The sequence below is a fragment of the Arabidopsis lyrata genome (genome assembly GCF_000004255.2).
Source record: "Arabidopsis lyrata subsp. lyrata unplaced genomic scaffold ARALYscaffold_5, whole genome shotgun sequence".
Lineage (NCBI taxonomy): Eukaryota > Viridiplantae > Streptophyta > Magnoliopsida > Brassicales > Brassicaceae > Arabidopsis > Arabidopsis lyrata.
In genome coordinates this window covers 20,559,436-20,574,735 of record NW_003302551.1, presented here as the reverse complement: position 1 = coordinate 20,574,735, position 15,300 = coordinate 20,559,436, and the positions used below count along the sequence as shown (strand labels likewise).

At 36.9% G+C, this 15,300-nt stretch overlaps 3 protein-coding genes across 3 annotated transcripts; 2 read left to right on the top strand and 1 right to left on the bottom strand.

The window, feature by feature from the left end:
• The first annotated feature begins 60 nt into the window (after positions 1-60).
• LOC9314490 lies at positions 61-1,017 on the top strand. Its single transcript, XM_002878376.2, has one exon. The coding sequence runs from the start codon at positions 110-112 to the stop codon at positions 911-913; it is 804 nt and encodes a 267-aa protein (XP_002878422.2). The 5' UTR covers positions 61-109; the 3' UTR covers positions 914-1,017.
• An 8,832-nt stretch (positions 1,018-9,849) lies between these two features.
• Positions 9,850-12,141, top strand: LOC9312713 (NAC domain-containing protein 66). The gene is made up of 2 exons (XM_002878375.2): positions 9,850-10,207; positions 10,615-12,141. The coding sequence occupies exons 1-2, from the start codon at positions 9,967-9,969 to the stop codon at positions 11,439-11,441; spliced, it is 1,068 nt and encodes a 355-aa protein (XP_002878421.2). The 5' UTR covers positions 9,850-9,966; the 3' UTR covers positions 11,442-12,141.
• A 2,055-nt stretch (positions 12,142-14,196) lies between these two features.
• Positions 14,197-15,064, bottom strand: LOC9314489 (auxin-responsive protein SAUR32). The gene has a single exon (XM_021025187.1). The coding sequence runs from the start codon at positions 14,819-14,821 to the stop codon at positions 14,441-14,443; it is 381 nt and encodes a 126-aa protein (XP_020880846.1). The 5' UTR covers positions 14,822-15,064; the 3' UTR covers positions 14,197-14,440.
• Positions 15,065-15,300: the final 236 nt, after the last annotated feature.

Here is a 15,300-nt window from a genome sequence, read left to right as displayed (position 1 = left end):
TATATGTTGCCAATTGTTCAACAAATAGACGTTAATATATATATTATATTACCAATTACTCTCAAATAATCAAAAAAAATCTTGATCTTTGAAGAATTAAAATAATAATATGATGATATTAAATCGCAAGCACGGATCTTCATTCCTTTTTTACCAAGAAAAGTGGTGGACCATTCCCAATATTCTTTTTTCTTTTTTTAACATCGTAAAGATATATACTTCATATTTGCTCAAAGAAAACGTTTATATTAAACCCTTCTCTGTCTCGGGTTTTCTTTGGATTCCATACATTACATTACTTATACACAAAATAATTAGTTGTTATTCTAACTTGTATAGAAAAAAAATGGGTAACTGCGTATTCAAAGGCAATGGTGGTTTAAGTAAATTATACGATAAAGATAATTCATTGATAAAAGTTGTGACCCCAAACGGTGGCGTGATGGAGCTTCATCCTCCCATCTTCGCCGAATTCATCACCAACGAATTTCCCGGCCACGTCATCCACGACTCTTTAAGCCTCCGTCACTCATCTCCACCGCTTCTCCACGGCGAAGAACTCTTACCTGGTAACATCTACTACCTCCTCCCTCTTTCTTGCGCCGCCTCAACCGCTCAACAACATTCCTCCGACCAGTTATCAACGCCGTACAGAATGTCTTTCGGGAAAACGCCGGTAATGGCGGCTTTGAGTGGTGGCGCCGGAGGGGGTGGAGTATGGAAGGTGAGACTTGTGATAAGTCCGGAGCAGCTGGCGGAAATTCTTGCGGAGGATGTGGAAACGGAAGCGTTGGTGGAAAGTGTGAGGACGGTGGCGAAGTGCGGCGGTTACGGCTGCGGCGGAGGAGTTCATTCGAGAGCGAATTCAGACCAGCTAAGCGTTACGAGTAGCTTTAAAGGGAAATTGAGGTGAAATTTCGAATTATCTAAACTACGTTTATGTAATTTTTGGTTGTTAATTATATATGTTTTAAACTGATTCACGATTTAAGCATTTAAATTATGTTGATTTCCGTATTCGTTGGAGACTTGGAGCGATTATATAAGTTTATCAACTTAGAAATATGTGAATTATCAATGTTATCTTTCATGAAACAATTAATTTATGAAGTCGTGGTTAGAGTCAGAGATTATTCAATCTTTTTCCCTATTCAAAACTAACAGTCTAAGAGCATTTCTATCAATGAGTGTCTCAAAAAAGAGTATCTCAGAAATAAAAAAATACTATTGTTATTATGATTTTATTTTTTAATTAAATTTAAAATAATTAATTAAATTACACCAAACAGATTAAAACACTTGGCAAAGTTGCTTTTTAAGAGTGTCTCAGAGTTTTTCGCAGGAGAAATGTATCTCCTTCTCTCTCCTCTTTTTCTATTTTTTTATTATTTTAATTGCAAAACACTAGATGAAACATCCTCATTGGAAATAGTCTAAACGAACAAAACAAAAGAGAGTCATATCGTTCACTCGGGTACTAGAACAAAAGGGAAACAAAACTATTTTATTTCAGGCCAAAGAACCCAAAGCTGGCCAGAAACAGTGTAGGCTTAGGCTAAAGTTATAAGTCCTGCATAACTATTATAAGTTCCTGAAAAATCATTTTTGAAACAAACAAACAAAAATTGTTCCGAGACTTGACCATGTATCCAGCTAAAGAATTTGAACATTTATTATTTATTATTGAACTTTGTCATTGAATACCTTGGGATATGAAGATGTGAAGTGTTTCAGTGTTTGCAACTTGTAAGCGTAAAATCAGTTTTCACGAAAAAAAAAAAAAAAAAAATTGTCCGACAAGGACGAGTATATATATAGTTATATGACGTCTCACCATTACGGGTTTAATAAATTTTGAAACATCTCAAAAGATTGTTTCCCATTCAAACTTTCTTCATCTTCTAGAAAATTTACGATTGTACGTACGTATAATGCTTAAATTATATCATTTTGTATTTTTGTCACTATATCATCATCAATTCATCGTAGCTCCGTGCCGCAACAACGTTCATTTTAATCAGATTATATATGTTACAAAGAAATGTAACCCAATTAACTTGTTATTGTTTTTAACTCGCCAGATTTCAGTGCATAATATGATTTTATAGAAGTATATACATGGATACAATGTTACAACTTGTAATTAAGAAAAGTAGTTTAAGAATCCTGGTTATCCGTTTTACTGTTTTATGTTGTTATAGTGTTATTTTATATCACATGGCCATAATAAGTTCTAGCCGCCCTTGTCTATTACTCTGCTATAAACTCAGAAACATGTTAAAAAAATGAAAAACGACATTTCAGATTAACTCAAATTTTAATCTCATAATTTAATATTTTATCAAGTACTTGGCATAATAAAGGCCGATGTTGTCCTATATAACACATGGCAAATTTGAGGCGCCCTTGCGTATTAATCTATTAGTATAAACTTAAAACCATGTTAAGAGAAAAAAAGAAATTTAGAAAATAACCGTTTGTAAATAGGCCCCCACAAAATCTACATAATACGTAGATACTTTGCTTACAGTTGTAAACAACTGTTCATCTAGATTCATGTCGTCATTCAAATTAAATAAATACAATAATTTAAAATTTTTTGGGTGAATCGAATCCACACCGTCTTTTCTTGAATACCAGATAGGTTAACTTTATAATTAGTTCGAGTGAACCACATGCACGATATACGAATCTTAGACCTTTGTTGCAATGTTACCTGCGCATTTATTTGATAAACGCTTCTTCAAACAGATCTTGATCTCTAATTTTCTCTCCATCTTCTAAGGAGGTTGCGGTTATCATGTCGTATACATCTCAACATTCACCAAGTCTACCATTATCTTCACATCATCACCTTCAATAAGCCTAAGCTACGAGTTTTAATGTCATATTTAACACAATAATGTATAATATGAAATCTTTGTTCATCACATTACATTCTTTCTTTTTCGCCTTCACCGTTCATTCAATATATTTGAATGTTTGATATATAGACACCAGGAAAATATATTTAATTTTACATAAAATTTTAAAACGAATACTTATTTTGTAGCAATTTTTTGTGTTAAACTACAAAATAAATTGGAAAAAATAATATATGTTGTGAAACTTATTGTTATCTTTTTCCATTCCATGAATAATGATACATATATATAGGCATATAAACCTAGGGTTTTAGAGTACATAATGAATAACCCTGATGGGCTTATTGGGCCCGGTTATAAGTCCAATATGATGTATTATAACACTCCCCCTTGGACGGAGTAACCGGACCTGATGGTCAATCGGGATCTCGATAATACGCTGGGGAATGTTGCCTCATTAAAACCTTACCAAGAAAACCTAGTGGGAAAAACCATGGTGAAGGAAAAAGAGTACAACACGCATTACTCCCCCTGATTAGAGCATCACCGTAGATCTCTAAGTCTACGCATTCCTATTTGTTGGATGAGCTTCCGGAGTGTTGAAGCGGGCAATGATTTGGTGAAAAGGTCGGCGGAGTTATCGCATGATCGGACCTGTTGAACGCTGATCGTACCATCCTTCTGCCAATCCGAGGTTGAGAAGAATTTCGGTAGGTTGTGCTTCGTCCGATCTCCTTTGATATAACCTTCCTTGAGTTGAGCAATGCAAGCCCCGTTGTCTTCAAACATAACCGTGGGCTCCTTATCTTCTTTCATACCACAATCTGATCGGATGTGCTGAGTCATGGATCGTAGCCAAACACATTCTCTGCTGGCTTCGTGAATGGCCAAAAGTTCTGCATGGTTTGATGAAGTGGTAGTGATTGTCTGCTTTATCGATCTCCAAGAGATAGCTGTTCCTCCATGCGTGAACACATAACCAGTTTGAGACTTGGCATTGTGCGGATCTGATTGATAACCTGCATCAGCAAAACCAACTAGTCCATCCTTGTTGTGGTTAGTGTAAAACAGTCCTAAGTCTTTAGTACCTTGAAGGTATCTTAGGAGGTGTTTGATACCATTCCAGTGCCTCTGAGTTGGACATGAGCTGAAGCGAGCTAGGAGGTTCACGGCAAAACAAATGTCTGGTCTAGTGTGACTAGCCAAGTACATTAACGCTCCTACAGCACTGAGGTATGGCTTTTCTGGACCGAGAATTTCTTCATCGTCTTTCTTGGGACCAAATGGATCACTGTCCAATCCTAGGCTCCGGACAACCATTGGGCTGTTCAATGGGTGGGCCTGGTCCATATTGAATCGCTTGAGTACTTTTTCAATGTAAGCCGCTTGATGCACAAGGATTCCTCCTTTAACGTACTCAAGTTGTAAACCCAAACAGAATTTAGTTTTACCTAGGTCTTTCATTTCGAATTCTGCTTTCAAGCAGTCGACTGTTTGGGAGATTTCACCAGATGTTCCGAGGATGTTTAGGTCATCCACGTAAACTGCTATGATTACAAATCCTTTGTTTAAGTATTTCTTGATGAAAATGCATGGACTGATGGGATCGTTTTTGTAGCCTTCTCTGATGAGATATTCGCTTAACCGGTTATACCACATACGTCCACTTTGTTTCAGTCCATACAAGGATTTGTTCAGCCTGATGCAGTATTGATCTCGAGATGCATGCTTATCTTTAAGCTCTATGCCATCTGGTAATCTCATGTATATTTCATTGTCGAGGGGCCCATAGAGATATGCGGTGACAACATCCATTAACCGCAAATCTAGATTTTCTCTTATGGCCAGACTCATGAGGAATCGAAAAGTAGTTGCATCCACCACCGGAGAATAAGTCTCCTCATAATCGATTCCGGGTCTCTGTGAGAATCCTTGTGCTACAAGCCGTGCTTTATAACGAATGACTTCACCGAGTTCGTTTCTTTTACGCACAAAGACCCATTTATAGCCCACTGGTTTGACATTGAATGGTGTCCGGATGATCGGACCAAACACATTCCTGAGTTTGAGACTCTTTAACTCCACGTTTATGGCTTCTTTCCATTTTAGCCAGTCTGTTCTATGAGTGCACTCTGTGATAGACGTGGGTTCTAGATCCTCTTGCGTGTTCGCAATATCAAGTGCTACTTTGTATGCAAAGAGTGCATTTAAGTCGACTTCTTTTCTGTTCCATTGGGTTCCAGACATGTTGTAATTAATAGAGATCTCATTGTTATCGATCTCGTCAGAACCTAGAGATTCGGCGTCCCGAACCTCTTCTGGTGGTTCATCAGAGTGAGTCTCAGCGCGCGCTATGTCTGTTATATTGGGAATCCCGGTTTCAACTATTGCACCTTTCTTTGATTTCCGTGGATTCTTGTCTTTGGAATCTAGAGGTCTGCCACGTTTATTTCGTGATGCAGGCTCTATAGCAACTTGAACTTGTCCCGTTGGAACAGTGATTCGTACTGGTGCATTACAAGCTGGTATGTACGATTTGGTTACTTTGTTCAGGTCAGCAAAGGAATCTGGCAATTGATTAGCTAGCTTTTGATAGTGTATAATCTTTTGGATCTCTGAATCACATTCTAGAGTCCGAGGATCTTGCCAATTTAAGGATGTTTGATTCCATGATAGCTCTTTGACCAGCTTGTGTTTCTCTCCACCCAATGTTGGATATACCGATTCATCAAATTGGCAATCCGCATATCTGGCCTTAAATAGGTCTCCAGTGGTCGGCTCGAGATATTTGATGATGGTGGGAGAATCAAAACCAACATATATTTCCATCCTCCTTTGAGGTCCCATTTTGGTTCTATGTGGTGGAGCAATGGGTACATAGACTGAGCACCCAAATGTTTTGAGATGGGAGATGTCTGGCTCATGACCCTGTAATAATTGGGATGGGGAATATCTATGCTCACTAGATGGTCGGATGCGTATTAGTTCAGCAGCATGTAATACTGCATGTCCCCAAGCTGAGACCGGGAGTTTCGACCTCATGAGTAATGGTCGAGCAATCCATTGGATTCGTTTAATGAATGATTCAGCAAGTCCATTCTGAGTATGGACATGTGCCACAGGATGTTCAACGTCACCCCCATGGCCATACAGTAATCATTAAACGCTTGGGAAGTGAATTCACCAGCATTATCAAGACGTATAGTCTTTAGTGGGAAGTCTGGAAAGTGGGCTCGTAATCTGATGATTTGAGCCAACAACCTAGCAAAAGCTTGGTTCCGAGAAGACAACATGCATACATACGACCAACGGGTCGAAGCATCTATTAGTACCATGAAGTACCGGAATGTCCCAGAAGGTGGGTGAATGAGAAGGTGGGTGAATGGGACCACAGATATCTCCTTGGATTCTTTCCAGAAAATGCAATGTCTCTTTGGACACTTTTACTGGTGAAGGCCAGGTGATCAACTTCCCTTGGGAGCAAGCTGTGCACATGAGGTGCTTAGGGAAGACTCGGTTTTCTCGAAGGGTGTGTCCTTGAGAACTTTGGATTAATTTACGCATCATGGTTGTACCGGGATGACCAAGCCAGTCGTGCCAAATAGTGTAGTCTTGGAACCGGGCTTTGAGAGCATTATTAGCCTCAATCATACTGACCTTGGCATAGTAAAGGCCAGTAGATAAAGCGGGTATAGTCTCGAGGACTTGTTTATGGCCAAGTGTGATCTTAGTGATCAGTAGGGATTCTTTATTCCCTTCACCCTTGGTTTCTATGTGGAAACCATTAAGTCTGATATCTTTAAAACTTAAAAGGTTTCTTTTTGAGTTGGGTGAGTATAATGCATCTGGAATGTCCAGATGTGTGCCGTTTGATAACAACACATGGGCCTGAGATCTGGAATCAATCGAGGAGATCTGAGATCTCGTAGTGGTGTCGTCAGCATCAATTTGCTGGGCCATGTTAGCTTCAGCAGGTGCTTTCCCATGTTTTTGATACAAATCGCAATGAAACTTGGGAGTACGACAGTTCTTTGTCCAGTGATTGAACATTCCGCATCTAGTGCAGGCAGACTGATTGGTTGGGTGGGCAGGACAGTTTGGTTTAGAGATACCACGGCCCTTACCGGAACCATAACCGAGGTTATGTCGGTTGCCACGTCCATTTCCGCGTCCACGCTTTCCACGTCCACGATCTGAGGATCTGTCTCACTGGACATTGTAGGATTCCTTGCGGGAATCTGGTACTGGAGCCGATCCCGGGGGCCTCTGGGCACTGTTCCTCATAAATAGCTCGTTGTTTTTTTTCGGCCAAGAGCAAACAAGATAACAATGTTTTGGGTATGGAAGGTGGATAATGTTTTCTCGAGGAGATCATTATCAGACACCTCTTCACCACATAGTTTCATGATTGAAACTATCCGAAAGAGTTTGGAGTTGTAGTCATCCACAGATTTGTAATCTTGGAACCGGAGTTTCTTCCAGTCAAACTTGGCTTGTGGCAAGAGCACCGTTTTCTGGTGATCATGCCATTTTTTCAGGGCCACCCAAAGTTCGAGTCGGTTCTCAAGAGTGAGATATTGCTGTTTGAGGCTCGCAGCCAAATGATGGCGGATATAAAATATCGCCTGGGACCGGTCTTTATCAGATGCGGTGTTATCCGCTTTGATACACTCACCTAGTCTCTTTGAGTTGAGGAAAATCCTGGTGTCCAGGGCCCATTCGAGATAATTTTCACCGGAGACCTTGAGGGCCTCGAACACGACTTTCTGAATGTTTGACATCTAAAAACATGAAATTGATTTCATTAGGGGTTTGTTTAGGCAAGTTTCTATTTGAGGAAACTTTATATTTGAGGAAAGTTTCTAATTTGGGAAACTTTCTAAATGAGGAAAGTTTCTATTTGAGGAAACCTTCTAAATGAGGAAAGTTTCTGTTTGAGGAAAACTTTCTAAATGAAGAAAGTTTTCATTCCGGGTCATTTGCTATTTGAGGAAAGTTTCTATTTTAGGAAACCTTCTAAATGAGGAAAGTTTCTATTTGAGGGAAACTTTCTAAATGAGGAAAGTTTCTATTTGAGGGAAACTTTCTAAATAAGGAAAGTTTCTATTTGAGGAAACCTTCTAAATGAGGAAAGTTTCTAATTTGGGAAACTTTCTAAATGAGGAAAGTTTTCATTCCGGGTCATTTGCTAAATGAGGAAAGTTTTCATTCCGGGTCATTTGCTATTTGAGGAAAGTTTCTATTTTAGGAAACTTTCTCGGTAATGGTTTAAAGTTGGACCAGAATATTAGATTCCGGTTTGGGCCGAATTGATTTCCGGTTTAGAATAACTAGTTTGAACCGGTTTACCCAGATTGAGATCCGGTTATTATTTTTGGAACCGGTTTGATAATCGGTTTAACCGATGAACCGAATTGATATTCGGGTTTAGGAGTTAACCGAGAATGATTTCCGGTTTAGGGGATACACGAAAATTGCGGTTTTGGATTTGATTTGATTTAGGTTTTAAGATTTCGGTCATGGCTTAGTGTTTTCGATTTTGAGTGTTAGGTTTAAGTAATACAAAGTTTTTGATCTTTAAGCTTTTAAGGTTTTGTTTTTACCTTTCACCAATTGGGGTTGAACGGATTGAACCGGGAGCTTAAGACCTCGGTAACTCACGCTGTCGATGAACAGTACCGATGAACAGTGTCGATGAACAGTATTGATGAACAGTGTCGGCGTGAACAGTATCGGCGAACAGTGTCGATGAACAGTATCGATGAACAGTGTCGGCGTGAACAGTATCAGCGAACAGTGTCGATGAACATTGTCGGTGTGAACAGTGTTTTGCGATTTTTAGGGTTAGGGTTGTTAAGAGCAAACTCGTGCTGATAACGTGTTGTGAAACTTATTGTTATCTTTTTCCATTCCATAAATAATGATACATATATATAGGTATATAAACTTAGGGTTTTAGAGTACATAATGAATAACCCTGATTTGCTTATTGGACCCGGTTATAAGTCCAATATGATGTATTATAACAATATACTCCCTCCGTATTTGAATAAATGTCGTTCTAGCCTTTTTTCTGTGTTTTTAATTAGTTGTCATTTTAACAACTTTTGCATAAAATTTCCTAAATTACCCCCAATTAATTGATCATAATTAATCAGTCTAAATTACCAAAACTACAGATACCAAAAATATAATTGTAAATAATCGTTTCTCATAAGGTTAGTTTTGTAATTCTGTGCCCTTTCTTAATTCACCCAAAAACAGTTGAAACGACATTTTTTCAAATACAGAGGGAGTATATATTTTTAACTGTCTTGTCCATGGAGATTTTTAAGGTCGATGGTCATCGTAGCGATGTGGGCTTGCTTCCTACATTACAGTTGACATGTGGATCCCAGGTGGACCCTTCTTTTACCCAATAGCTACGTGACCTGGTCCCACCGCCCTCTCTACCTCACTATTTAGAAATTGCGATAAACAATCTCACCGGACAAAAAGACCAGATAATTGTGATAAAAAAATAAAGAGACAATTGATATAAATTTTATTAAATGAAGTTTTGCATCATTTTATTTATAACGGATACTTGGTAAGAATTAAGTAAGAACCGATCCACAGTTAGCTCACAAGTGGTAATTTTCCAAGCAAGTACATCCATTATGAGTTCAATTTCGGGAATAAAACAGACATTTCAAAATTTCAAATTATTAAAATAACCTCTTAGAGGCTCGTATGTTGTTTATTCGTAAGTGGTGGCTCATGCGAACTTTAACGACACCATGAAAACATCAAATATTCGGGAAAAAATAATACTCTACTTATGGGGATGTGTCTTTAATCAAGTGGTTAAGTCCACATGACTCCGCCTTCTCCACCGGAGTTCGACTCCACTAAGTCGCGTTACCCCGCGTAGTAGGAATTGACTATGGATCGGGCCTTGTCGATCCAAAGATGTTAAAAAAAATAATACTCTACTTATAAATGGAAAACGTAACAAAGACAATTAAAAATGAGAGCAAAGACCACATGCATTTCCTCATGCATGTATTATTGTTTATTTTTTTGGCCAGTTGATGTAAGAAATATACACTGATACACATATATGTATATAGACACACTTTGGTTAGTTATAAACTCGTTCTATTTTCTTCTTCTTTTTCTATCTTTAGCAATGAACATATCAGTAAACGGACAGTCACAAGTGCCTCCTGGCTTTAGGTTTCACCCAACCGAGGAAGAGCTCTTGAACTATTACCTTCGCAAGAAAATCTCTAGTATCAAGATCGATCTCGATGTTATTCCTGACGTTGATCTCAACAAGCTCGAGCCTTGGGATATTCAAGGTTCAGCATTTATCTTTTATTCTTGATATATTATATTAGTTCTTCTATTCACGTTGGCTCGTTGAGTCATAAACTAAATAAAGCTCCAAAACTCAGAAATATTTGCAGAGTAATATATACAAACTTATTTATTCGACTTGATTCACGGGATTCGGGAAAGTTAATACAAGAATTAGTTGATTGATTAATAAAAGTATACTATTTGGAACGACGCCGCAAAACTCAACGTAATAATAAGTTTGTATATATTACTCTGCAAATAATACTTTTAATAATCAATCAACTAAATCTTGTATTAACTTTTAATAATCAATCAACTAAATCTTGGATATAGTATTTAGTTGACTGATTGATTAATACAATTCATCAGTCAAAACTCAACGTAACTCTGGTTTTTTTCTATGTAGAGATGTGTAAGATTGGAACGACGCCGCAAAACGATTGGTACTTCTTTAGCCATAAGGACAAGAAGTATCCCACGGGGACTAGAACTAACCGAGCCACCACGGTGGGATTTTGGAAAGCTACGGGACGTGACAAGATCATATATACCAATGGTGATAGGATCGGGATGCGAAAAACGCTAGTCTTCTACAAAGGTCGAGCCCCTCATGGTCAGAAATCCGATTGGATCATGCACGAATATAGACTCGACGAGAGTGTATTAATCTCCTCGAGTGGCAATGATGGCGTCACCGTAGAAACGTGTGATGTCATAGGAGGTGACGAAGGATGGGTGGTGTGTCGTGTTTTCAAGAAGAAGAGCCTTTGCAAAAACATGATTAGCAGCCCGGTGAAAACGTCGTCGTTCAACGTAGAGACTATCGAGCGAATTCTTGAAGATATGGGGCAATCTTGTAAAGAAGTGATAATTTCAGACCCTTTCTTAAAACTCCCTAACAACACCACAATCACGAATTATCAGCGGTTAACGGACGACCGAGTCAACAACTGCCACGTCAGCAAAGTTATGGATCCCAGCTTCGTCACAAGCTGGGCCGCTTTGGATCGGCTCGTTGCCTCGCAACTAAATGGGCCCAACTCGTATTCAATCCCAGCCGTCAATGAGACCTCACAATCACCGTTCCATGGACTAAACCGGTCCGGTTATAATACCGGTTTAACGCCTGATTATTATATACCGGAGATGGATTTATGGAACGATACAGATTTCGGGAGAACGACAACGTCATCGTCCAACCCATTGTGCCACGTGTCGAACGGTATTGGATAACGGAAATGGAAGAGAGGAAGTGACATACCAAAACATTGTGTAGTAGTTGAAATTTGAAACATTTACGATAAAAATGGTCAGATTGTGATAATTACAGTAGTTATGTGAAATCATTACAGAAAATAAAAGTTCTCTATGACTGTTGCACATTTTATATCATGATTTACTTTATACAAAAAGAATTGGGTCAAGAATTTCTATTTTTGAAACTTAATTATCATTCGCCCAAAAAAAAAGCAATTACATTTGCCACTGTAATAAATCATAGTCTGTCATATGGTTTGCCGGATGTTTTATAATTACAATTGACCAAATGTTACCAATATGAGAATTAATTCATCGACAAATTAACTTTGAACAAATAATTTCCATCACGTTCTTTTCTGTTCAAACTTTCTCATTTTATATTCTATTTACACTGAATTTCTATTTTCTAAGGAAATCATCGGCTAGGTAATTAAGATATTCAGTTGGTAAATGTTTAGTTTGATGTTAAATATATATATTTTTTTTGGTCCGCAAATAGTTTGCTTCTTTCATCATTAGAAATAGATTAATTACCCAATTAATCAACCCAACAAACTTGGATTAAGATGCATCAAGTGCCTAATCATAGCTAATTAACCTACCCATCAAAGCTAATCACACTCATTATTTTCAATTATAGCATTTGATCAAACATTATTCTTTTTGTTGAATAATCTCTTTTTTTTTTTTGTCGTCTAGATTTATTATTAATTGCAAATTATGAGAACTGTTACGTTGACGATTCTACAACTGACAATTCCTTCCGACCCTTATTAGATCCACGACAGACTACACTTCCTTCTTCGTAATCTTGATGAATACCTTCAATGATCCATGACCTGGCGACACTTTCTTCTCTGCGTAGAATCCTGGCGAACGGCTATAATTGTACATCGCTGGAAATCTCTTGCACACTTGCCTCCATTAATCTGCAAATTTGTTAATAAATCGCAATACATCGGACTCGAACCCCAAACCTCTTGGTGTAGAAGCATTAATCAACCCTTAGTCAACCAATGGGCCAAGGGGGCTTCCACTGAATAATCTCTTTTAAGGTGCAGAATCTTACTTTTGAAGAAAAAATGAAAAATTCTAAATTTCCAATATTCACATCTTATTTTCCGTCAGGTGATAATATAGCTTTAGCATTATGGAATTACAACATATCTAACGCAACAATTACATGAAACTTTAATTTCGAGGCATCAATTTTTCACTGTTGAAAAAAAAAAATCCCTTTTTTTTGTAGTTAAACCTTAATAAAAAAGAAAAGAATTGGAAATACATTTAAAAAATGTGTGGCCTACTGGGCTGTACCTGTAAGTGCTGCTTGGTTTATCGTCCAAGTATATTGGGCCAGGCCTATTTTGTTAATAGGCCGATATCAGTGAGTGTAGGTCCACTCAATGCCTTATTTAACACAATATATTTTGATCAAAACTTTTGATTATTTATACTAATTCCTAGATCTCGCATCATCACTTCCTCTTCTGTCACGTAAACTGTTAGGTGAAGCAAACAATGGAAATTCGACTTCACAACAAAAAACTGTAACAAGCATTCTTTAACAAATTAATAAAGGTTTTCCAGGATTATCTTTCAGTATCTACTTAAGACTTAAAAAGGTAAAAAACAAAAAATTCAAACAGGAATAAGAGGAGGCGTATTAATTAATTTTATTAAAAAGGTATGGTAATTATTGTAACACGCATTATTTAACAAATTAATAAAGGCTTTCCACTAATAGCGACACACTCGACCGACAATTGAATCCAGGCCACATATTACATGTCATGATCGTTCAGCTTGAGTGGATTCGTATTCGTACTCTTTTGCTTACGGGACTTTGGGGGAATCTCCAGAGTTCAAACAACTTATGAATATGAGATGATACACATAATTAAGAATCAAAATGAGTTTTTTAAAGGGGAGGTATGGAGTCATGGAGAACCTAAATTTTAATTCTTGTTGTAAAAAGAAAACTACAATGCTGGCAAAACATTTTGCCGTCTAGAAATGATACATAAACATAGATATTGTTTATTTGTGAAAGAAAATAATAGCACCTTCTTAGACTTTCTTTAATTTTCATGGTTAGTATTAAAATTTCAAAAGAATAGTTTTTTTTTTTTTTTTTTTTTTTGTCAAACTCAAAAGAATAGTATAATCTTTGGAATTGACGCATTGAGTAAAGACACCGATTAGAAGAGAGGTACCCACTTTCGCCGACTTTGTTCTTCCGTTCCATTATTCACTTTTTGGGAAATACAGAAACTTATTTTCTCTTATTATCCCAATATTCGTTTTAAGTCTTTCTTTATATCAAAAGTCAAAACTAGTGGTAGTAGCTAATTTAGGTCATTATTTATAAAAAGAGATTTCTTTTCTAAACTCTCTACGGACAAATCTTTTTTTATCTGTAACTATCTAATCTCTATGGACAAATAGATTTATTTTTCGGGTCAATAAAATTTAATGCGATGTACAACAAATCGGCCGTTACAACAGAAAAAGGAATCATTATTAAATTACTTTTATGCCAAATTGGAACATTGTTAATTTGAAATCAACCGAGACTCTCCTCTTCTTTTTTCTCCTAACAGATAAATTAAGGGAATTAATTTTCATTTATGACTATCCCTTATACACTTTTCAAATTTATACGTCTCTTAACAAAATATCAAACGCAAATTGCCAAAATTTGTTCGTCATCTCTCGCTACCATCAATCGGATAAACATATATCACTAGAAAATTTATAAATCGTACAATTAACATTCATAATTTAACATTTATTTATATTTATGGTTATTTCCAAACACCACTAGAGCTTCTACTCCTAATCTTGTGGGTTAGGCCGTGTTTGGCTCCACAACTCCACAAGATCAAACCCATTCGAAAAGGAAAAAAAAAAAAACTAAAGATGACAGACAAATTTTTATACCCTTTTGCTTGCTTGCATCATCATCATCATCAAGCTCTAAAACATCCAACAAGATGATTATGGGTATGATTATGACGATGATCATGATGATTATTATGATAATTAACCGATCTCTCTCTGTTGATCATGTCTTGAACGTATCGAAAAACCTCCACGTGGCAAGGGATTGTGATGGTACCTTTCTGCTCGAATCCATACTCTTCCTCAGCTTCTCTTAAGAGTTGCATGAACAATGGATGGTTAACATAAAAAACAGGAACAACAAATCTCTGTTTCTCCTCTTCTTTTGATCCCACTTTGATTGCTAAACACCCTTTTGGAACATCTTTGATTCCTTGTTTGCTATTGCTTTTCACGTTATTAGAACGATTTGAATGGACGCTCTTGAAGATTTTTTCTCCGGAACCCATAACTTAGAAAACGATGAAGAAAAAAGCAGAGTAAGAGGAAAAAAGAAAGATCTAAAAAATTTCTGATAAATTTTAGCTTAGGAAACAGGGGAGAAAGGCCAAGGGTCTACTAGTGGAGGTGGAGAGAATTTAAGAGACCTTATTTTTTTCTCATTATGAAGATAACAAAATTTGGATTTAATGAGCGATGCTGAGTGAAATAAATGGGTCAATACTCAAAAAAAGGAGAATTCTTTTGTAAAGGGAAATCGTAATATAAACATACCTTCTTTATTACATATTTGATTACAAAATCTTTACAGAGAATTTCAATAAGCATTTTGGTAGATCAATTTCTTAGTTGAGCAAGATAAAATATTCAATTAATACAAAATTTGTTGGAAAAGATATTGTACTGATAATAAATATGAAAAATTAGATTTTTAAGTATTTATATGGGCACAAAGTTTAAGAGGACATTTATAGATATTGTTTAAAAC